General features: G+C 45.5%; 1 protein-coding gene across 3 annotated transcripts in view; it reads right to left on the minus strand.

Moving 5' to 3' along the window:
* CEP250 (centrosomal protein 250) overlaps positions 1-24,379 on the minus strand; it is a 114,433-nt gene that overhangs the window by 67,539 nt on the left and 22,515 nt on the right. For all 3 annotated transcript variants that reach the window (XM_077832348.1, XM_077832349.1, XM_077832346.1), the window contains exons 7-13: positions 17,618-17,863; positions 16,365-16,461; positions 15,735-15,833; positions 9,859-10,020; positions 9,266-9,444; positions 8,603-8,785; positions 206-350 (exon numbers count right to left, since the gene is read on the minus strand). In XM_077832348.1, the coding sequence (XP_077688474.1) occupies positions 206-350; positions 8,603-8,785; positions 9,266-9,444; positions 9,859-10,020; positions 15,735-15,833; positions 16,365-16,461; positions 17,618-17,863 (1,111 nt within the window). The remainder of the gene's footprint in view (positions 1-205; positions 351-8,602; positions 8,786-9,265; positions 9,445-9,858; positions 10,021-15,734; positions 15,834-16,364; positions 16,462-17,617; positions 17,864-24,379) is intronic.

Consider the following 24,379-nt stretch of genomic DNA (forward strand, 5'->3'; position numbering starts at 1 on the left):
AGTCAGGTTCCCAATCCTCTTTCAGCCATCCCTCTATCCCCAAAGAGTTTTTCTGGCTTGATTCTGGTGTCCCCTTATGGGAGATAGCACTATCTAGCCTTTTCATACTGCATGGAGCAGTGTATGGTGAGCCTGCTATTTGAACTCTCTCTTGAAATAAGAAGCTGGGTTTGATGCTGCCCGGGAATAACAGATGAGCCCGTACCCTCTCCAGTGCCATGGCAAGCTCATGTTTCTCTTGCTTCATCAACTCTCCATCAAGGTGAGATTTCTCCAGTGCCTCCCTCCTGGCAACCAACTCGCTCTTTAACAATGAATGCTTTGCTTCGAGTGCAGCTAAAGCCTTCTGACTGAGAGGAGGGGAGGGAGACAGACAGACAGACACACACACACATAATGGTGGAAAGCGGGGGAGAGAGTAGAGAAGCTTTTAGATTTAAAGGCATTATTGCTTCAAAATCCTACGCAACAAGAAGTCATGTCCAAATGACTCCTATCCCAGACCCGCTGTATCCCAGCCAATTCCATCAGCCCGTCTCAGTCTCAGGGTCCCAGGACATTGTTGGCTTGAGCCACTCACCCTGTCTCTGCTGTGGCTGAGAGGTCCTGGAGTTGGCCAGCTGCGCAATGCTGGACATGGAGATGTTCCTCATCTCAGTGGGATTACCCTGATTTTAGGATTAATAACATTATCCAGCCACAGTATTGACTGTCTGACCTTCTTCAGTCACAAATTCCACAAGCTGAATACATGTTGCCTAAAGTAGTACTACACAAGCCCCTTTATCCAAAGGATTCGGGGGAGCTCTGAGCACTTCAGAGGATGGTGGGAGCTAGCTCAAAAATGGAGCTCCATTCCCACCCCTACAGTTCAGAGAACAGATGTCAACCAGCTTTGCAAACCCCACAGGACATACATTTAATTTATCTACCCGAAGTGATACTATTTCCTCTCATTCAAATACCAAAATACCCACAACAAACCATAAGATACCAACTTGGAAACAACTCAACCTAAGAAAATACCAAAAAAAGTAAATTAATAAAATGTAAAAAGAGAATCCTACCCCAAGCAGAGTTTTTACTCTGAAAAGGGAAAAGTGCCAAAGGCCCCTTTGTCTGCTAGAGATTTTGTTATTGCTCTCAATCTTATGTGGAAGGTACTTGAGCCATATTTTTAAAAGTGGACCCTAAAGATGCAGATAGGTGTTCTTGAAAGTCCCACTAGGCACTGAGGTGCCTCACTCCCATTTAAGTCAACAGAAGTAAGGTGTCTAGGCTCTTCTGAAATCCCACCAGGCATCTTTAGGGACATAAATACCTTTAAAAACCTGGCCTTCAGATACTACAGTGATGGGCAGTGGTATAAAAGCCGTATGCAACTTGATGTTGTCAAGTGAAGCTGCTATGAAATAAAACCACATTATTCCCTTTCCCTCTTCCCTGGAGACAGTCAAAGAAGAGCTAAATGAATGATTCGTGGTCTGAAAAAATAATTTACAGTGAGAGACTAGAAGTTCAATCTACTTCATTTATCAAAAAGGGTAGGTTAAGCTATTCAACCAGCCTGTAAGTGACTACACCAGGGAAGCTATCAGGTATTAGAGGGCTCTTCAGTCTAGCACTCAAAGGCAGAACAAAGTCCAATGACTGGAAGCTGAGGTCAGTAAAATTCAAACTGGAAATGAGCAAATGTTTAACAGTGAGGGTAATTAGCCCCTGGAACACATTGCCAAGGAATGCGGTAAATTCTCCATCACTTGAAATCCTTAAAGTATGACTAAATGGCTTACTGTAAGAGATACTCAAATTAAATTACAAGTTAATGTGTTAAATTCAGGAAATACTGAGTAAAATTCTATAGCTTATGCCAGGGGTGGGCAAACGTTTTGGTTCGAAGGCCACACTGGGGTTGCGAAATGGCATGGAAGGCTGTGCCCCACAAACAATTCCAGGAGTCAGGAATGAGTGTGTCAAAAATTGCATACACAGGTATGGAGTGACAATTGTCAGGTGTGCTGGTAATGGTGCCTGTTTCAACCAATATACTATCTGTGTATTCCATTTTTGGAAAGTAGTAAATAGCTAGGAACAAAACATCTGTATCAGATGATCTGACTCAGACTCCCAGGGATTGGTCTACGTGGCTAAAAATTAATGTATAGATGGTCGGGCTCAGGCTGGGGCCCGAGCTCTGGGACCCAGGACACAAAAGTAGATGACCTCAGTAAAGTACAATCACCTGGGTTTGCGTAAGGATCTGAGTACAACAATCGAGGTCTTCAGCACCTGGGACAGCTCATGTTCCCTCAGTACAACCAGGAAGCCATGCAGAGAGACAGCAAGGGAACACTGTGGTGAGTAGGTGCCATATGAAGTGCCACCCAAGAGACTCTCTGATTGGCCAAGCACCCTACTTAACCCTGTATGGTGACCCAGAAAGTTGCTTGAGCAGCCGCACAGACTTTGGGACTGCTGCGACTCCAAGCCTCACCTTGTCTTCTGATCTGCAGCCTCCAATCCCAGCCTGACTCCAGCCTGGTACTACCTCTGATCTCCAGTCTCTGACCCCGGCCTGACTTTGAGCCCAACTTTTGTGATTCCTCCAACCCCTGCTCACTGACTACTGTACTGGACGTGTGGACCCTAGCCCACCTGCGACCAGTAGGCCAGACCGCCTATGCTCCAGTCTCTTAAGACTGTAGATAATATTCCGATGTTTAATTTTGGATATTTCATTTGAAGGCTGTTCATCAGGCTCAATTACCAGAAGAACACCCACAAAACATTTGGATGACTTAAATTCCTGTTACAGATGACTAGCAGTTTGGACAGCACCAGCTAAATTTATTGTACTGCACAGAACAATTGTAGACTTGCCTAGTCCATGCTGTGTAAGGAATGAAATTGCAGAACCACAGGGTTTTTTCTAATTTTGCCTGTAATTTGCTACTAGAATAACTTGCAGTTTCTACATCTGAGGGAAGCTGGGCTTTATATCTTTGCAGCTGTCTGGCCAGGAGAAGAACAAATAATTGTCTCTTCAGTCAGCTGATAAAATGCAATGTCATAAGGTGACTATTGCTGCAATGTAACTAGATGGTTTTGCTTTAAGATTTGTTTTACTCAAGTAGGAAGAAAGCCATGTTGAATGATAAACTGCATCGTTAGCAATCGAGTCTTCCACAGATATTCTGTGCAACATGTCATCATCTCTTCTTTGAAGTGCTACCCCCCTGAGATTGGTTGCTCTTTCAATTGTTTCTATTTTAAGAAGTTTCTTGTCTTGTGTGTTTTCTCAAGCAAACACTACAACAGGACCAGTTGCTGGAGGACGTACATGCTCTGGTGGTTATGGAAGCAGGAGAACATAATGCTCTCTGATCAGATTCAGAGTCTGTTGTCTTTTCTGGGTTCAGTACAACTCTGATGTGTGCCAAATTCAATTTGCTTGTGTATTTCTGATGGCAACCCCTGTGACTGAGCATTGGTGGCACATCATCTAAACTAGAAAACTCATCCAGGAGCCACCAATTCAATCAATCTCTCCTAGCTTCTGCCAACAGCATCACAGAATTCTGTCCGTCACTGGTGGGTTTTGACAGTTTTGTACTCTTTTGATTTTTCTTGACAAACACATTTTTCAAAATTTGTGGAGAGTCTCTCTTTGTTGTAAGCTTTAAGGGGCTTGTAGAGGTAAAATTCCCAAAGTATATTGTTAGCATTGCCACCACCACTTTTCATTCTGTACAAGTATACAGATCTGTGCTAAAATTAGATATAAAATAGATCTATATTATATGTTAGTATCAAAAATTGCCATTTTTGTTTAGTGAGCACTTTGACTGAAGCCCAATAAAAAGCTGTGTACTGTTATCTCTATCACTAATACTAACCTGTGCACAAGTGCCACTGAATTAAAAGGTAGTGTCTAGAATATTTCAAAGGCTAGTACCTTTTTCATAGGCAATTACAAATTAAAACCTTCTACCAGGCAGACTAGATGCTACACTGTATGTACAAAAGCTTACAAGTGGAATTCACATACATTTATACCTACCCACTGTGCAGTAAAAAGTGTGGGAATGCAATCTACTGCTACATAACTTTCAGTGAGAGACTGACCTGGTCAGCAAATTTCAAATGAAAATATAGAAATCTATTTTAATCCCTTATGAGATACTCTGACAATTAAGAACATGCAATGTGAAAACATTTCATGTTGGTATATTGCGAAATGTTGGTATTAAGCATTTTGCCACGTTACACGTGTCACTCTGCAGTGTGGACTGCACCAGCTGGGCCAGACGTAAGCTAGGTCTATTGATTTGGATATCATCTAGCGCCTGTTCCAGTGATCTCCAAGTGCAGCATAAAAATCCAGAACCAAAGAGCTGTTTCTCTCCATTCCGCTGGACTGTTTAACTCTTGGTAGTGCCAACACTTGTACAAAGCCAAGGACAGCAAGACACAAAGGAACTGATTCTCTAGTCGCTTACACTAGTTTTTCATGGGTGTAACTCCACCGACAATAGGGGAATTACTCTTGATTAACACTGGAGTGAGAGAAGAGAACTGGGCTCAGCAGGTTCCCACAAATTGTCCCGAAAGCTCAGCGCTCCAGCAACCACTGGTTTCAGTGCATTTTTGCCTAGCACAGGCTGGCTGAGATGGATGAGCCCAGGGAAAAGAGAGCAAAAATCAGGAGTAATCTCTGCAAGGACTGAAGGTAAAAAATCCATTACAATCTACATACCACACAGACTATGCTGACAGCTTGTGCCACACGCTCTCAAAGAAACTGCGGAATCACCTGATCAACATCCTCTACAGCAAACAGGGAAAGATTAAGAATGAGCTCTCAAAAATGGATACTCTCATAAAAAAACAACCTTCCACACAAACTTCCTCGTGGCTGGAATTTACTAAAACTAGACAAGCCATTTACAACGCACACTTTGCTTCTCTACAAAAGAAAAAGGACACTAAACTTTCTAAACTACTACATGCTACAAGGGGCCACAGCAATGGTTCCCTCAACCCACCCAGCAATATTGTTAACCTATCCAACTATACTCTCAGCCCAGCAGAAGCAGCTGTCCTATCTCGGGGCCTCTCCTTCTGCCCCTCCACCCCCACGAACATGATACAGTTCTGTGGTGACCTAGAATCCTATTTTCGACGTCTCCGACTCAAGGAATATTTCCAAAATACCTCTGAACAACATACTAATCCACAGAGGCCTCCCTACCAACACTACAAAAAGAAGGATTCTAGGTGGACTCCTCCTGAAGGTCGAAACAGCAGACTGGACTTCTACATAGAGTGCTTCCACCGACGTGCATGGGCTGAAATTGTGGAAAAGCAGCATCACTTGCCCCATAACCTCAGCCGTGCAGAACATAATGCCATCCACAGCCTCAGAAACAACTCTGACATCATAATCAAAAAGGCTGACAAAGGAGGTGCTGTTGTCATCATGAATAGGTCGGAATATGAACAAGAGGCTGCTCCGCAGCTCTCCAACACCAGTTTCTACAAGCCATTACCCTATGATCCCACTGAGAGTTACCAAAAGCAACTACAGCATTTGCTCAAGAAACTTCCTGAAAATGCACAAGATCAAATCCACACAGACACACCCCTGGAACCCCGACCTGGGATATTCTATCTACTACCCAAGATCCATAAACCTGGAAATCCTGGGTGCCCCATCATCTCAGGCTTTGGCACCCTGACAGCAGGATTGTCTGGCTATGTAGACTTCCTCCACAGGCCCTACGCCACCAGCACTCCCAGCTACCTTCGAGGCACCACTGACTTCCTGAGGAAACTACAATCCATCGGTGATCTTCCTGATAACACCATCCTGGCCACTATGGATGTAGAAGCCCTCTACACCAACATTCCACACAAAGATGGACTACAAGCCATCAAGAACACTATCCCCGATAATGTCACGGCTAACCTGGTGGCTGAACTTTGTGACTTTGTCCTTACCCATAACTATTTTACTTTTGGGGACAATGTATACCTTCAGATCAGCGGCACTGCTATGGGTACCCGCATGGCCCCACAGTATGCCAATATTTTTATGGCTGATTTAGAACAACGCTTCCTCAGCTCTCGTCCCCTAATGCCCCTACTCTACTTGCGCTATATTGATGACATCTTCATCATCTGGACCCATGGAAAAGAAGCCCTTGAGGAATTCCACCATGATTTCAACAATTTCCATCCCACGATCAACCTCAGCCTGGTCCAGTCCACACAAGAGATCCATTTCCTGGACACTACAGTGCTAATAAACAATGGTCACATAAACACCACCCTATACCGGAAACCTACTGACCCCTATTCCTACCTACATGCCTCCAGCTTTCACCCTGACCACACCACACGATCCATCGTCTACAGCTAAGCTCTGCGATACAACTGCATTTGCTCCAACCCCTCAGACAGAGACAAACACCTACAAGATCTCTATCAAGCATTCTTACAACTACAATATCCACCTGCAGAAGTGAAGAAACAGATTGATAGAGCCAGAAGAGTTCCCAGAAGTCACCTACTACAGGACAGGCCTAACAAAGAAAATAACAGAACGCCACTAGCCGTCACCTTCAGCCCCCAACTAAAACCCCTCCAACGCATTATTAAGGATCTACAACCTATCCTGAAGGATGACCCAACACTCTCACAAATCTTGGGAGACAGGCCAGTCCTTGACTACAGACAGCCCCCCAACCTGAAGCAAATACTCACCAACAACCACATACCACACAACAGAACCACTAACCCAGGAACCTATCCTTGCAACAAAGCCCATTGCCAACTGTGCCCACATATCTATTCAGGGGACACCATCACAGGGCCTAATAACATCAGCCACACTATCAGAGGCTCGTTCACCTGCACATCCACCAATGTGATATATGCCATCATGTGCCAGCAATGCCCCTCTGCCATGTACATTGGTCAAACTGGACAGTCTCTACGTAAAAGAATAAATGGACACAAATCAGATGTCAAGAATTATAACATTCATAAACCAGTCAGAGAACACTTCAATCTCTCTGGTCACGCAATTACAGACATGAAGGTCGCTATCTTACAATAAAAGAACTTCAAATCCAGACTCCAGCGAGAAACTGCTGAATTGGAATTCATTTGCAAATTGGATACTATTAATTTAGGCTTAAATAGAGACTGGGAGTGGCTAAGTCATTATGCAAGGCAGCCTATTTCCCCTTGTTTTTTCCTACTCCCCCCCCCCAGACGTTCTGGTTAAACTTGGATTTATGCTGGAAATGGCCCACCTTGATTATCATACACATTGTAAGGAGAGTGGTCAGTTTGGATGAGCTATTACCAGCAGCAGAGTGAGTTTGTGTGTGTGTGTCGGGGGGGGGGTTTGAGAAGACCTGGATTTGTGCTGGAAATGGCCCACCTTGATTATCGTGCACATTGTGGGGAGAGTGGTCGCTTTGGATGGGCTGTTACCAGCCGGAGAGTGAGTTTGTGTGTGTATGGGGGTGGGGGGGTGAGAAAACCTGGATTTGTGCTGGAAATGACTCACCTTGATTATCATGCACATTGTAGGGAGAGTGATCACTTTGGATAAGCTATTACCAGCAGGAGAGTGAGTTTGTGTGTGTGTGTTTTGGGGGGGGGGGGGTGAGAAAACCTGGATTTGTGCTGGAAATGGCCCACCTTGATTTTCATACACATTGTAAGGAGAGTGGTCACTTTGGATAAGCTATTACCAGCAGGAGAGTGAGTTTGTGTGTGTGGGTTTTGGAAGGTGGGGGGATGAGAAAACCTAGATTTGTGCTGGAAATGGCCCACCTTGGTTATCATACACACTGTAAAGAGAGTGGTCACTTTGGATGGGCTATTACCAGCAGGAGAGTGAGTTGGGGGGGCGGGGGTGGCAGAGGGTGAGAAAACCTGGATTTGTGCTGGAAATGGCCCAACTTGATTATCATACACATTGTAAGGAGAGTGATCACTTTAGATAAGCTATTACTAGCAGGAGAGTGGGGTGGGAGGAGGTATTGTTTCATGGTCTCTGTGTATATAATGTCTTCTGCAGTTTCCACAGTATGCATCCAATGAAGTGAGCTGTAGCTCACGAAAGCTTATGCTCAAATAAATTGGTTAGTCTCTAAGGTGTCCCAAGTACTCCTTTTCTTTTTGCGAATACAGACTAACACGGCTGTTACTCTGAAATCTGCAAGGAAGAACCATTTTCATGTCTCAGTCAGTAAGCAAAGACTGAAAAGAGTCAGGACATCAGGGATGATTAAGTACAAACCCTGCCCTCCAAGGACCAATAGTGGAATGAAGGGAGGAGGGGATGAGGCCACACGGAAGATTAGCAATAATCTAATATCATGGAAATAAAAGCCAAAAATTGCGCTCACCATCCTAACCCGACCCCATGTTCCCTTCCCTGGTGCCTCCCTTCAGCTCCTAGCTTCCACCTCCATGCCTGTGCAGCCACCCATCACTGCCACCTCCAGCACTCAGCCACCATTCCCAGCATGCTTCCACAGTGCCCCAACCCCTCGCCCTGTGGACAGATGACAGAAGAGCTCACAGGCGCTCCCTCTCCCGAAGGATCCTCTCCATCTCCAGCTGCTGCTCCTCCTTCTCCCCTTGAGACAAATCTTCCTTCAGTTGTAGCTCAGTGTTGCTTCGGCGCAAGCGCCAGGCCTCCTGCTCAGACACCTCCAGCTGTTGCTGCAGCTCTTCCCTGGCCTTCTCCAGATTCACACGGTCACTGCAAAGAGGCAGGGCCCAGTCAGCAGAATGAGGATAATCTGGCATGAGCAGATCCCATCCACACCAGTCAGGATGGAATGTGGGGGGAGGGATTAAGAAGTAATTGCTGCATGTGAACCTCTTTTCCTCTCCTGGGAGATGAGGTGGGGGAAAGGGGCTGGGGAGGCTGTTGTTCTCACTCAGTGGGACGCAGTGCTTGGCAGAAGGCCTCTCTACAACCTGGGGATGCAGGATGCTCCTAGGGAGCTTAGTTTAAGGGTGGCAGAGGTTGGACTGGACACACACTGTACTCAGGCAGCTCTCCAATTCCCTCAGGCAGCCTGGAGATGGGGCAGTGGCTAGGAACATGAATTGCTGGTGACAGGAAAAGACTAACCTGAGAAGCAGAGCCAGATTTACTATGGAACAAGAGCGCTCTTAGCCCCAAACACTGCTACTGAAGTCCCTATACGACGTGGAGGGAGGACATAGGGCTGACCTGCTGAGCGTTTCCACCAGTGATTGGAGATGCTGCATCTGGCTGGTGAGTGTCTTGCAGTTCTCTTCCAGCTGCTGGAGCCTCTGCCTCAGCATCTTGCATTCCTCTTCCTGCTGCCTTTGCTGATGTTGCAGAGAATGGACAGCATTCTGGCTGGCTGAAAGCTGCTCCCTTAGGGCCTGCCAGGGGAAGAGGTGGAATGAGTGTATGAGCAGGTAGGGGTTGAGAAGATGGGTCCAGGAGGACCAGCTAGGAGGAGGTCAACAGTTAGGCCTGAGGGCAACAGCAGCTGAAGAGTGCAGGGAGATAGTTCAAACATAAGTCAGCTGGGAGAGTCAGGAGAGGAGCGGATCATCTGAGGGCAAAAGATGTGATCCAGTGTGGGAGGGTGCTCAGGTTGGGAGGGGAAATTACAGAGGTAGTGGGGGCAGAGGAATGGCAGTCTCCGTGTGGAGAGAAGGATGGCTGGAGGGCAGGAGTGAGTGGAGGGGGAAAGGCCGGACGAGGCATAGGCATTTGAGAGAGTGGGCTGGCAGTGGGGTTGGGGAAATTGCTGCCAGTGTCAAAAGAGTCCTGCACCCGATCCCTCTCACCTGTACTGCCCGGCACCTCCTTGACAATGCTTCGTGCACCAGAACGAGGGCCCTTTCCATGTCACTGGAACTCAGCAGGGAGGAGAGGGCGCTGGATTCAGGATGCTGGGAGCTCTCAGCCCATGAGATGTTGACTGCGTTGTCAGTATCGTCTAGCACGGCCTGAAATCCCAGACCAAGCTGTTACTCTTTCCCTCCTATCACTCACTCTTATTTACCTATGTCTCCCTCCTCCTCCATGCCACCCTTCAGTCAGAAGTTACAGGCTAACTGACTTAAGGCAATAGGGAAGATTGGTTCTGGTGGCCATGACCTCCTGCATTTCAGGTACGGGTGCTTCCAGAATAATGCAGAACAAGAGAAAAACCGTGGGGCAGGAATGGATGTTATGTTTGTACTCCCTCCATTCTAGGCCTTCTGGGGGCTTACTTTAACCACTGCTCAGCTTCTTGTGGCCCCCAGGCACTGTTTCTGCCTCCTTTGAGGCTTCTTTATGCGGTCAGAAAGATATAAAGAGCTTTAATGTAACAGAATCAGGCCTCTAGTGACCAATACCCATGAAAAGTAGTATTAAAACTCCCCAGAGGAGAAAGCAGCTGACAAATTCTGAAGAATAAGGTAATAGAAGAGCAACTGATCATAATTCCTCTGAAACAGTAGGTTGAAAAGAGCAAGAACTGGCCAAAGAAGCTTCATGAGGGTCTATGCAAAGATCTGAGGTTAAAATTCCTGTCCTGGGAATGGGGAAAGGGAGGCAACCTAAGAGGAACAGTCAGTCAACTAAAGTTTGTAAGGAAAACCAGGGGCAGTCAAAAAGAATGAGTTAATGTTACCAGCACGTGCAAAGGAAACACAGAGGACTTATACACATGTGCAGGGAAAGAAGAATTACTCATCAGCACATCAGATTGACTGAAAAATACAAGTGAAAAGACATTTAAACTTATATGGATTAAATGAGCAAACAGACAGAACAATAATGACTCGCCTCACACAACATGCATGTGGACCATGCAGCTAACAGTAAGGTTGTCCAGTTAAAGGCCACAAGCAGGAAAGGAAGTCCAGGAGGCATGTGGGTAAGAAACGCCAAGCACACGGAAGTTCTAAGGCTTTATCAAAGTGCTCTTGGGCAGACAGCCATGGGGCTAGTAACAAAGGGCTCTGGAAGTACCAGAAAAAGAGTGGTATGTCAAAGGGTACCTGGTCCTTGTGAGCAGACCAGGCCCAGCTTTCCTGTGTCAGGGCAGGTGGGCCCAACTGAGCCAATGAAAAGGGGAAGGGCTACACCTGGGGCTAAAAAGACTTGTCAGAGGGCAGGACAGAGAGGAGTGATTGGGGCAGGCTGTGCCTGGGGAGAGATTCCCCCAGAGGAGTGGAGTTAACTCCTGTGGTGGGTCCTTGGAGCAAGGGCCAGGTTCCCAGGAAGTAGCCCTCGAGCTGGTGTTCCAGAAAGGGAGCAGAGTGGACTGGGAAGCTGCAAATAGCTGGATTGTCCGAGATGCCTGGGAGTGGGGTCATGAAACCCTAAGACAAAAGGTTGAGCAAAGGGACTGTTTGTGTTTGTTTTATTTCCTTATGTTTGTACACTAAATCTTAAAGGATACTGGACATGGCAGTATATGCTTGGAAGTTGGGGAGAAGCCCTGCCATGTCACATGGTGTTAAACTTAAGAGCCAGAAATTGTCAAGCTGCTGACAGAGTGACAGGAGAGGCCATGGCAAAAGGGAACACAGAGAGGTTGGGACATGAAATAAGTGCTAGCATCTTGTTTCAGGGCCCACATCTAGGGCTTCTGAGACAGGCTGGGAGGAAGTTCTCCTTCACTCCCTGAATCCTGGAAGGGACTGCTCAGATGCTCCTTTGAGGGCTGTGGCCCAGAATGAGAGCCAATTATGTAGTGCTGTATAGGGAAAAGAAAATAATGTCCCTCCTGACCCCTGCAGCAATCAGGCAAGGCCTTGAAGTAGGAGATTTGATTACTCTTATATTGGGATTTCTAACAAGTGTTATTGGTCATAAAAAATAAATACAGCCGCCATATCTGACCTAATAACCTCCAGTACATTTCCAAGGCAGATTTTGTTGTGTGAAGCACCATTTCCTTTCATTTGTTCTATATTCACTGCACCCTAACCTCAGCAAAGGACCCACCCTTATTCTTCTGTCATGGGACAGTGAAAACTGATCTATCTTCCATAATCTGGATAACAATACTCAGCATTTCTTTAGTGATTTTCTTTTGATGATCTCACATGGCTTTACGAAGGAAGGGAAGTGTTATTGACACTTTACAGATGAGAGATGAAAGCCATAGTCTTCAAACAAGGGTGCCTCAATAAAGATAACCTAATTTTTCATTTAAATCATTTGAAAGCAGCACTTGCTCAGCCCCTCTCAAAAGTGAGCCACTTTCATTTAGGAGTCTTAGTATGAATTTAGGAAATTATCTTTAGGCACCCAACGCTGAGAATTCTGGCCCAAGTAACTTGCCCAAAGTCACAGAGTAAAGCAGAAATAGCATCTCTAATTCCGAGTTGCAGTCTAGTGCCCTAGCCATTGGACACTCAGTCAGTTCCCTTCCTACACTTGTTCATGCAATCTAAATAATGCCAGTTTTTACAGTCGATTATTCACAAATGTAAGGCCAGATGGGAACATTATGATCTACTCTGACCTCTTGCATACATGGGCCAGATAATTTCATCCTGCATCAGACCCATAACTTCTGGTTATGGTAGATCTGATCTTTTACAAAATACATCCTGATCTTGAATTAAAGATTTCAGGTGATGAAGAACCCATAACATGCCTGAGTAATTACAGCAGAGCAGTAGCTGCACTATAGTAACGGTTGTGACTCACTGTTTAGCAGACTACTTTTCCACATACTGAATCAGAGTGTCCTGACATTTGCTGTGCTTCATGGGTAGGGTTAGTGGACCAAATCTGGGGTCACTTGAGCAACATGTTCCTGAGAAAAAGCCACGTGATATCAAAATCCTCTTTTTTCTGGCCCACCACACACCTGGGTCTCAAACTATGCCCAAACTGATATCACCTGCTCAGGGTTGATCTCAGCTAGCACACAGCCCCGGCTGCCTCTTTGGGGAAGCAATACTGAAAGAGTTTGAATAAAGTTGGGAACTCCAATATGGGTTAACCATAACTGACATGTTAAAGAGAGTGAAATGTGCATATGTAGCAATACTAAGGGTATGTCTACACTACGAAATTAGGTTGAATTTATAGAAGTCGTTTTTTTAGAAATCGGTTTTATATATTCCAGTGTGTGTGTCCCCACAGAAAATGCTTTAAGTGCATTAACTCGGCGGAGTGCTTCTACAGTACCGAGGCTAGCGTCGACTTCCGGAGCGTTGCACTGTGGGTAGCTATCCCACAGTTCCCGCAGTCTCCGCTGCCCATTGGAATTCTGGGTTGAGATCCCAGTGCCTGATGGGGGCTAAAACATTGTCGCAGGTGGTTCTGGGTACATATCGTCAGGCCCCCGTTCCCTCCTCCCTCCGTGAAAGCAAGGGCAGACGATCGTTTCACGCCTTTTTTCCTGAGTTACCTGTGCAGACGCCATACCACGGCAAGCATGGAGCCCGCTCAGCTCACTGTCACCGTATGTCTCCTGGGTGCTGGCAGACGCGGTACTGCATTGCTACACAGCAGCAGCAACCCATTGCCTTGTGGCAGCAGACGGTGCAATAGGACTGGTAGCCGTCATCGTCATGTCCAAGGTGCTCCTGGTCGCCTGTGTGAGGTCGATCAGGAGCGCCTGGGCAAACATGGGCGCAGGGACTAAATTTGGAGTGACTTGATCAAGTCATTCTCTTTAGTCCTGCAGTCAGTCCTATTGAACCATCTTATGGTGAGCAGTCAGGTGATACGGATTGCTAGCAATCCTATTGCATCATCTTCTGCCGGGCAGGCAAGAGATGAGGATGGCTAGCAGTCCTATTGTACCATCTTCTGCCGAGCAGCCATGAGATGTGGATGGCATGCAGTCCTTCTGCATCGTCTGCTGCCAGCCAAAGATGTAAAAGATAGATGGAGTGTATCAAAACAAGAAACAGACCAGATTTGTTTTGTACTCATTTGCAAACCCCTCCCCGCCCCCGTCTAGGGGACTCATTCCTCTAGGTCACACTGCAGTCACGCACAGAGAAGGTGCAGCGAGGTAAATCTAGCCATGTATCAATCAGAGGCCAGACTAACCTCCTTGTTCCAATAAGAATAATAACTTAGGTGCACCATTTCTTATTGGAACTCTCCGTGAAGTCCTGTCTGAAATACTCCTTGATGTAAAGCCACCCCTTTGTTGATTTTAGCTCCCTATAAGCCAACCCTGTAAGCCGTGTCTTCAGTCGCCCCTCCCTGCGTCAGAGCAAAGGCAAACAATCGTGCATCTGAGTTGAGAGCAGTCCAGAGCAGTGTCACAATGGAGCACTCTGGGATAGCTCCCGGAGGCCAATACCGTCGAATTGTGTCCACAGTACCCCAAATTCGACCCGCCAAGGCCGATTTAAGCGTTAATCCACTTGTCAGGGGTGGAGTAAGGAAATCGATTTTAAGAGCCCTTTAAGTCGAAATAAAGGGCTTCATCGTGTGGACAGGTGGAGGTTTACATCGATTTAACGCTGCTAAATTTGACCTAAAGTCCTAATGTAGACCAGGGCTAAGGCTGAGTTGCTGAGTCAGTTTAACTGGGTGGCCCAAAGTGATGTGATGCAGCCACTGAACTTGAGCAGCACAGTGAGTTTACGTCCTAAGTTCACACCTCTCTGAACTATTATTTCAGGCGGTATTCATCTCCATGGGGTATTCTCATCCATCTGAGAACATTTCATTGAGATCAATGGGGCATATCACTCCCCTCTGAGCCTCCTCTGGTGAACGCATGTGTGTAGAGACCCGTCCCACACACTACGCACAGATCTGGGGTAGGGATCTGGATCTCAACTCACCTCACCTGCCCCTTCTTGTCTCAAGAACAGCCATACTGGGTCAGACCAAAGGTCCATCTAGCCCAGTATCCTGTCTTCCAACTGTGGCCAATGCCAGGTGCTTCAGAGGGAATGAATAGAACAGGTAATCATCAAGCAATCCATCCCCTGTCGCCCATTACCAGCTTCTAGCAAACAGAGGCTGTGGATACCATCCCTGCCCATTCTGGCTAATAGCCATTGATGGACCTATCCAGCTATTATATGCACTCCTCAGACCCCACTACTTGCCCTTTTCTCCATGGCCCCTCCAATCTTACCAGGGACATGTGATGGCAAGGAAGAGGGTGGAGCTAGCAGGCAGTTGCAGCCTTGGGGAAATGAGGGTGTGGGGAGGACAGTCAGAGAAATGGACGAGCTGGAGGGAAGAAGGTTGGAGGCACTGGTGTAGTGCAAAGGGTGTAAGGGACCATCCAAACACTGTTTTTGAAAACCCAGTTTAATGACTATCACTTTGAAGAGGGAGGACTGGGCTGGGCTGGAGAGGCAAAGAGATGAGATGAGATAATAAGTTATTAAGGCAGAAGGCTAAACAAGTGTTTCAGCAAAGCCAGGATAAGGATAAAAAAAAATACTGTTAATGTTCCAAAAAGACACGACTTGACCCCTACATTCCTTCTCAGGCAAAACTCCCAGTGACTTCAATGTTTGCCTGAGTAAGGTCTACGCAAAGTCTACAGGATCTGGCCCACAGTGAAAGGCAATTTACAGGCAAGTGAGATGTGAGAAGTTAGATTTTCCAAGTCAGGGTCTTTTCCCAGATTTCTGGCCTTTGGACATGTACACATATATTGTGCACTTCCTGTGCCTTTCCCAGATATGTCTGTAGCAGAATGGCTATAGCGCCAGAACATTTTATTTACCTGAGTTATGTCTTTTATCACCTGATGAAGGGAAAGGGTTTCTTCTTTGGCATTCTTGGTCAGTGAAGCTTTATATTCTTCCGCCACCCGACTGGCCTCCTAGAAACAGAATAAAGAAAGGATGAGTTGGAGCATTTCCATCTCCCCTAGCACTGACTTGCCACTGTGCCTCATCTCCGAAAAGAAGGGCCAGCTCTCGGGATGAAAGGGTACATTACTCTTCATGGCCCAGTCAATCCTTATCTTCTCTGCTGAAATGAACAAGGACACCAACTTCAATGTGAACACCTGATAACTCTGAATGAGACAGGCCAACAAGTCATTCTGGATAAAAAGAGAAGCTGTCTGTCATATGCTGACAGTCTTTGGTCACTGACCTAACTGGATTACAAGTGCCTGAGGTGAAATGTTCTGTTACAAGCTCTCCGATGCTGGATTAGATGTGCACACAGTTCCCCTGCCACTGCCCAGCCTTCAGTTGCCAACCACGAAACACACATTTAGGCAAAGTGCCTTATGTTCCCATATATGGAGGAAGCCACAACTCTTTATGGTGAGGCTGGGGGAAAAACACAGCTCAAACCCAATAGCTTTTCTGTTGGGTTGCTTTTCCACAAATTTGTCACACACCAGAATCTCCATCGTGTCACTAAGCGTCTTCACGGTCATTTCTTTCTCCTCATTCTGCTTCTGGGACTGCGCCAGCAAGGCTGAGAGCTCCATCACCCTGAGAAGAAAAAGTCTGTGCAATATTCCAAAAGCTTAGTACACCATCAACTGCATAGGAACTATGTCTGAAAGTCTGTGCAGCACCTCCATGACATACACCACAGAAGACTCAGCCTAGAGGGAGGGGACAGAGATGGCTTTAAGCCACCTTTGGGCCTTCAGGATTCTGAGGTGCTCTGTGGTTCTGGTATGGTAAGTTATAGCAGCCCCATGAAAGGCTGATTACGGGCTGTGTCACACCCAGGAACCCTGTAACTTTGAGCACTGTGTAGATGCCCCCAACATGTCCCTGCACCTGGTCTTGCAAGGGGGCAGTATAAGTGGCAGCCCCATGCAGCATCTGCACTGTGGAGATTCTCTCTCCAGCCCCTTGCAGCATAGGTCTGGTTACCATAGCATTGCACTGTGGTGGGGGACAGAACTGGTCCCTTTACACTGGTCATCATTTCTCTTCAATTACATTACAGTAGAACCTCAGAGTTACGAACACCTCGGGAATGGAGGTTGTTCGTAACTCTAAAATGTTTGTACCTCTGAACAAAACGTTATGGTTCTTTCAAAAGTTTACAACGGAACATTGACTTAAAGCTTTGAAACTTTTCTACGCAAAATAAAAATTATGCTTTTAACTATCTTGCTTTAAATGACACAAGCACAGAAATAGTTTCCTTACTTTGTCAAATCTTTTCTTTAAACTTCCCCCCCTTTTTTTTTTAGTAGTTTACATTTAACACAATTCTGTACTGTGTTTCCTTTTTTTTTTTTTTTTGGTCTCTGCTGCTGCTTGATTGCATACTTCCGATTCCAAATGAGTTGTGTGCTTGACCAGTCAGTATGTAACTCTGGTGTTCGTAACTCTAAGGTTCTCTTGTAACTGTAAACCCAGCTTTGCCTCCCACCCTCCAAGGAAATCCCCATTTCCACACACACTATTACTCCCAAGTTCATCTCACTCAGAGAGCCCATTTTCTTTACATTCAGGCTCCTCTATGCCTATTTCTTTTTAAAGCCAACAGCAAATACCATTTCAAAAAACAAGCCCAGTACGGAGTGGCTGTGCTTTGAAGGAGAATACAGATTGAATCCAAAGGCCTCTGTGATAAATGGTGAGAAACATTCCCCAAAGGTGTGTGGGGTTTTTAAGACTAATTTACCTGCCCTGAAGCTCCTCTTTCTCTATATTCCCTTTGACCTGCAAGCACATCACTTCTTGGGTTTTCTGGTATACTTCCTTCTCCAGCTCCTGAGCCCTTGCACAAAGCTGTTGTGTCTGATCCCTTGGGGCAGATCTTTCCAAAGTGTTCGACTCCCAGTGCCGTGTACCAGAACTTAGATGGAAGCAGCTGACAAGTATTGATCCAGAAAGTCTTATCTGGTCTGCCTTCAGTGCTGACAAGTCCCTAAAGCAGAATAAAATAGTAAAATAGATCCTCAAGAACACTTTCATCTGCAAATTCATCTTTTAACCATGTCACAGCATGACAATTACAACCCATTGTCGAAGATCAGTATTCACATTTTCCAAAGCTGTTCAGCCATCTCAGATACTTAGAGGATCAGTGATCTGGTTTATAATCAACTAAGGAAGAAGAGGATGTTTCAATGCTAGTCTAGGACTAGGGAGACCCAGCTTTAATTCCCAGCTCTGCCACAGACTTCCTGTGTCTCAATTCCCCATCTGCAAAATGGGGATAAAGCACTTCTCTACCTCACAGGAATGTTGTAAAGAAAAATATACTAGAATTGTGAAACATTCAGACAGGGACAGATAAGCATCTAAGGGCTTGCATACATTTTCTTTTTGCACAACCTCCACTCCTCCAAAAAACCCAAACAAAACAAACACACAGCTAAAAACCTGAATGCAAAAATCTTGCATTATTATACCATTAAAGGTGATCTACACTAAAAATCAGGAAATCCCAAAAGCTAAGCTACTTCCTGAAGTATTGACTTCGCCTCATTATAGATACATCATGTTTTTCTAGTATTGTTTCCTTTGTTAAAGCATTTCATGTGTGCAACATGGCAAAGATTCATGGGCGAAACCTGAACTTTGGGATTTTGTGGTTGAGTGCTTGATTTAGCAACTTTAATTTCTACACTGATACTAAGAGGGTTCTCCCCAGTCTAACTTCCCTGTGTTGTAAGGAAAATGTTGGAACTTTCAGGTTTCTGCAGCTAACAATTTCCACAGGCTTGACCAGTGGTTTGTTCCTCAAATTCCAATTACAAAAGTGTTATAAGCTCCTTAGTTGGGAAACATGGCAGGAAATGTATATGGATGTACTTGTCTCCAGCAGGGTGTATGGTGTGGTATGAGGCACATGAGGAGCAGAGGAGGTTGTGAAAATACAGAAGGTCTCCTGCCCAAAAATTAGACTGGCTGTGTGCAAATCCAGGGATTAAGTTAAAATGGGGCTAATTACAGGCATACAGTTAAGGTTGCCCAACACACCCTCTTGTACAACTCTGCTATAGTTAAGGTTAAGAACAGCTTTCTGTTTAAAGGACTACTCTAAAGTGCCCTAAAATCCACATAGTTACTTTGATTGCTTTGACATCTGGGGGCAGAGAGTAGGGCTAGTGAACCAAATTAGGAGTCTGTTGTAATAATTGGAACCTAGCAGTCCTACTCCAATTATGAGCTTATCTGATGGAAAATGGGTAAAGGTTTGTGAATTGTCACAACAAGCTGTCACATAAAATTGTTTCAGAAGAAAAGTGGAAGGCTGAATTAGTGGACGCTGACTGATTGGGAGGTGGGTGGACTGGAAGGAGTGAGCTCTACCATCATGGTTGCTACCACCACTATTTCCTGGAATTCCAGGATACGCATTTTCACCATTGGGCCTTCACTGTCCTGATTGTGGAGATATCCTGACCAGACTGGGCCAGAGAGAGGGACATCACCTCCACAAGCTTTGGTTAAATCATGAATACCACCTGGGATGGGAGACCTGGATTCTTGCTGTCACCCTATCCCTCCTGTGTCCTTTTCCTTCCCCACCTTATTTCTTCTGTTCCCTTTTGTCTACTGTTTAATAAGAGACTGGCTTAGCTGGCCAAGACTGTACATTTTGTACCACTGCATAAAGCCAGTGCACAAGGAGCTGGCTAACAGCAATGCCTGAAACAGTCTGATGCTTGTAAAAGTTTACCAGGTCTCTGAGTGGCTGATCAGAGCAATGCTTTCGCTAGTGTTTCTCCAGCAATGAGATCGCAAGTGAGAGTCACCATCAAAAAGACAGAAGCTGTTCTTTTCTTCCCCTTTTGCATGTGTTTGTCTGGTTTTGTCTTCAAAGAAGCAAGATCTGACTTTAAAAACAACTCTAGCCCATCTCAATTAACTTTTTCCCCAAAAGGAGCGTTACCGCCATCTCTAATACAATTTTAGAGACTGTCAAACAGGGGTTTTTCTCCTTGTAAGGACTCTCTACAGTTAAAGGGGAAATGAAATAAAGCAGGGGTTCTCAAACTGGGGGTCTTGACCTCTCAGGGGGTCACAAGGTTTTATGTGAGGGGTTGCGAGCTGTCAGCCTCCACCCCCAAACCCCACTTTGCCTCCAGCATTTATAACAGTGTTACATTAAAAACACATTTTTAATATATTTATAAGGTTACACTCAGAGGTTTGCTGTGTGAAAGGGGTCACCAATATAAAAGTTTGAGAACCACTAGAATAAAGGATAGTTAAAATGAAAGCCTGGCTTAATACTTTACACTTAATTCCTTTAACCGTTTTTCCTTTTTTTGTATATTTAATAAAGTTTAAAAGCATTTTTAATGTTGTATTTGCCATGGTACTACGCAGGCCAAGGTCTCAGCATTTGGAACTCCAAATTTTGTTTAAAACTGTTAATATCGTACAGTGACAGGATCAGGTTAATACCGTTGATGCTCTGGGCCCCTTTATTCTACTGAAGCTAACACATCTGGTCATTTAACTCAGGGGATACTGTGCCCCCTGAACCTCCCCCGCCCCAGCTTTTCCTAAGGTTGACAGATTCTACAAGCCGTTTTTTTGCCCAGAACTGGGGATCAAGCATGGCTTCAATCCTGCCCACAATGATCTCAATTTCTCAAGATAAATTCCAGCTAGCACATGGCATCCATTGCCCCTTGGGGAGCGCAAAACTGAACACAGTATCCACAAGAGAGTTCTGTTTGGCATGTGAGCCTTAGGGTTACACTGTGCATGCCACAGACAGAGTGGCCAAGAGACTTTCAAGCCTGCCATTTATCACTGCAACTGGCTGACCCACAGGTATATGCAGTGGCCATTGAGCCTGACCTACATCCAGCTAGTGTCACTTCAAATCTGACTTATAGCGGAAAATTTAAAAAGGTCTGGGGACATGTTTCTAAAATCCACCTCTGTAAGGGCTTTGGGAGGGGTTTCCCCCTAATTTGTGGGAAATGTAATTATGTGTATTCCCTCTGTATGCTGTCCCAGCTCTGCGCAGGTAGCTGGCACAGCAGACCTCAAGCGAACCGCTCAATGACCACAAGATTCATTAAGGTATGAAGGCACCCGGCCAGGTTTATTGTCGACAAAGCACGGTAACAGCATTTGGCAGACTCTACGAGGATACTAAGGCATGTATGCCCATGACAGTGGACACAGCTCAGTGAATGGTAATCCACTGGTGGGCCGTGAGACAGTGTTTACATTGACTGTCCGCAGGCATGGCCGCCCGCAGCTCCCTTTGGCTGCGGTTCGCCGTTCCTTGCCAATGGGAGCTGCAGGGAGCAGCGTGGGCTAGCTGCCGCTTCCTGCAGCTCCCATTGGCTAGGAACGGCATACAGTGGCCACTGGTAGCTGCGGGCGGCCGTGCCTACGGACGGCCAATGTAAACATTGTCTCACGGCTGACCAGCGGATTGCCCTGACGGGCCACATGCAGCCCGCAGGTTGCCCACCACTGCTCTAGAACCTCCATGGCTTTGCAGCAAGGTCTTAAAATTTGGAGACTACCCTGGGGTCTAAGATGTGCCTTTTGCTTTCCCTGTGAAAAGCTACCCAAATGTAAACAAGTTATAAGCCTTTGAGGGTGAAAAAATCTCAGTTTTCATTCTCTCAGAGACTTCTTAGAGTTTGGCAGCTAAATTCTCAGAAGATTCTGTCTGTACTGAGCATACTTCAGCCAAGGGGTGCAGTGACTGAGCAGGACTTTTTTCCATACAATTACTGCTCCAGGGGACCACTGTGGTGCTAAGCACAGGAACCGGGTGCAGGGAGACAGTCTCTCTTGTGTTCTCAATGCTCCCCCAGCAGGTACCCAGACAGCATGGAAGCATGGAGGATAAGGTGGAAGCAGCATGCCTAGGACTGGAATACAGAGGGGTCAGGGGAGCTGAGCCTGCTAAAATAGAAGTGGAGTGGAGCGAGTAGATTTGAACAAGGAACCTGGTTGGGAAGAATAGACCTGGGAGCTTGGTGTGGGGCATAGGAGGAGACTGAGAATGACAGAGCAAGGAGAGGGACTAGAATCAGTGGGAGCAGGGTGGAAGATGGATCTGACAAGCAGTTGAGGGTTGTGGAAGGTTGGAACTAGCTTAGCAAGAAGACTGAGGGCATGAAGCCAAAGGGGAGAATGGATCTGGGAGCCACAGTGGGGGTAGAAAAATTCAAATGTCAAAGAGAAGTCTGGAGAGGAGACTAGGACTGGCTGGTCAAGGAGGCTGGGATGAGGATGAGAAATCAGGGTGAGTGGAGACTGGGAGAGAAGGGACACAGGACTGGAAGAGACACAGGCGAAACGATCTGTACCCACTACAGAATTCTTCCAGAGTCTCACCAGTCTTCTGCTGTCAGAAAATATCTGTGAAACCCCTGGCAAAGTGTGCACCTCAACCCCCTCTGTGTTCAGAAGATGAAAATCTACTATTGTTGCCAGTTACTCCATTAGCTCAAGTAGTAGAAGTCTGTGCGGTGGATATAAAGAATCCAACCCCATCAGTGATCCATGCGGGTGTCAATATGATGCCACATGATGGAATTTCTCTCTTTTCAGTTTGCTTTTTCAGAAATCCAATAAATTACAAATACAAAAATCAATTAAAAGAATGTTAAGGTTGCATAATCAAGCACTCAAATGTTAGGAAACATCTGAATTATGGTTGCCTGTGCAAAACTTTAATTCAATCGCCTTGCACATATGAATTACGATATAGTCTTTAACTATGATTACATATTCCTCCTCCACGTATGGATGGCCCCCTGGCAACCATTTAAGATTTTTATCTTCACTATTACTGAGTGGCCTATGCATTTACTGCAAAGCATCGAAATCCTGCAGTGAATATAAAATTACTAATTTCCTCATGGGTTTTTCTATGGTGCTCTCACCATATTACTTTGGTGTTTTACAAACATTAATTAATTGACTTCTGATCCACTTCTGTGAGGTGAGGCGGTATTATCCCCATTTTATAGGTAAGGAAGTGAGGCACAAAACTGTCAATCAATCTGAGATGCCTAAAGCCTGATTTTTCAAAAGTTTACAGCACTCTGTATGTTCCAAGCACAGCTCCCATTGACTTCAGCTGCAGCCGAGGGTATTCAGTACTTCTGAAAATCAAACTCCATGTGTCTGAAGTCGGGCACCCACAAAATAAGGAACACAGAATTACTGACCATCTGGCTTGTGACATGCCCAGAATCCCACAGGAACTCTGTGGAAAAGGCAAGGATAGAATCCATTTCCCTGAAACGCTTCATTCTCTTCTTACAGTCTTCTGCCTCATTCACTATACACCTTCAACTTCTACAACAAATGAGGCAGGAGTCCTACGAACAACCTCCTTTACTATACACCCAATTCATTCCCAAAGCACTGTCCATCCTTGGACTGCATGACATAGGGGCCCTGTGGGAAAAACAGTATGCAAAAATGTAATTAAAGACTGTATCATAATGCACACGCACTAGGATGTTGAATTTAGGTTGCACAGGCAATTATCTTCCGAGTCCTTGATGTTGAAAATTTCACGTTCTTTTAACATAGATTTTGGATATAACATTAAAATATAGATTGCATGTTGCACCGGAATCCCTGACTGAGTTTACTGGATTCCTCTTTCTGCAATGGCACTGGAGTCACTGTTCTCAGTGACTTCAATGTCCATATTTTTACTAGGTTAACTCTACGATTCTATGGCAGCCATGATATCTTTAGACTCATAGGACTGGAAGGGACCACGAGGGGTCATCTAGTCCAGCCCTCATGGCAGGACTAAGTATTAGCTAAACCAACCCTGACAGGTAATTGTCTAACCTGCTTTTAAAAAGCTCAAATGACAGAGATTCCACAACCTCCCTACGCAATTTATTCCAGTGCTTAACTACTCTGACAGTTAGGAAGTTTTTCCTAATGTCCAACCTAAACCACCCTTGCTGCAATTTAAGCCCATTGCTTCTTGTCCTATCCTCAGAGGTTAACAAGAACAATTTTTCACCCTCCTCTTTGTAAGATCCTTTTATGTACTTGAAAACTATTATGTCCCCTCTCTGTCTTCTCTTCTCCAGACTAAACAAACCCAATTTTTTCAGCCTTCTCTCTCACAGATCATGTTTTCTAAACATTTAATCATTTTTGTTGCTCTTCTCTGGACTTTCTCCAGTTTGCCCACATCTTTCCTGAAATGTGGTGCCCAGAACTGGACACAACATTCTAGTTGAGGCTGTATCAGCATGGAGTACACCAGAAGAATTACTTCTCATGTCTTGCTTACAACACTCCAACTAATACATCGCAGAATTATGTTTGCTTTTTTTGCAACAGTGTTACACTGTTGACTTATATTTAGCTTGTGATCCACTATGACTCCCAGATCCCTTTCTGCAGTATTCCTTCCGAGGCAGTCACTTCTCATTTTGTACGTGTACAATTGACTGTTCCTTCCTAAGTGGAG

This window comes from Eretmochelys imbricata, chromosome 13 (assembly GCF_965152235.1).
Source record: "Eretmochelys imbricata isolate rEreImb1 chromosome 13, rEreImb1.hap1, whole genome shotgun sequence".
Classification (NCBI taxonomy): domain Eukaryota; kingdom Metazoa; phylum Chordata; order Testudines; family Cheloniidae; genus Eretmochelys; species Eretmochelys imbricata.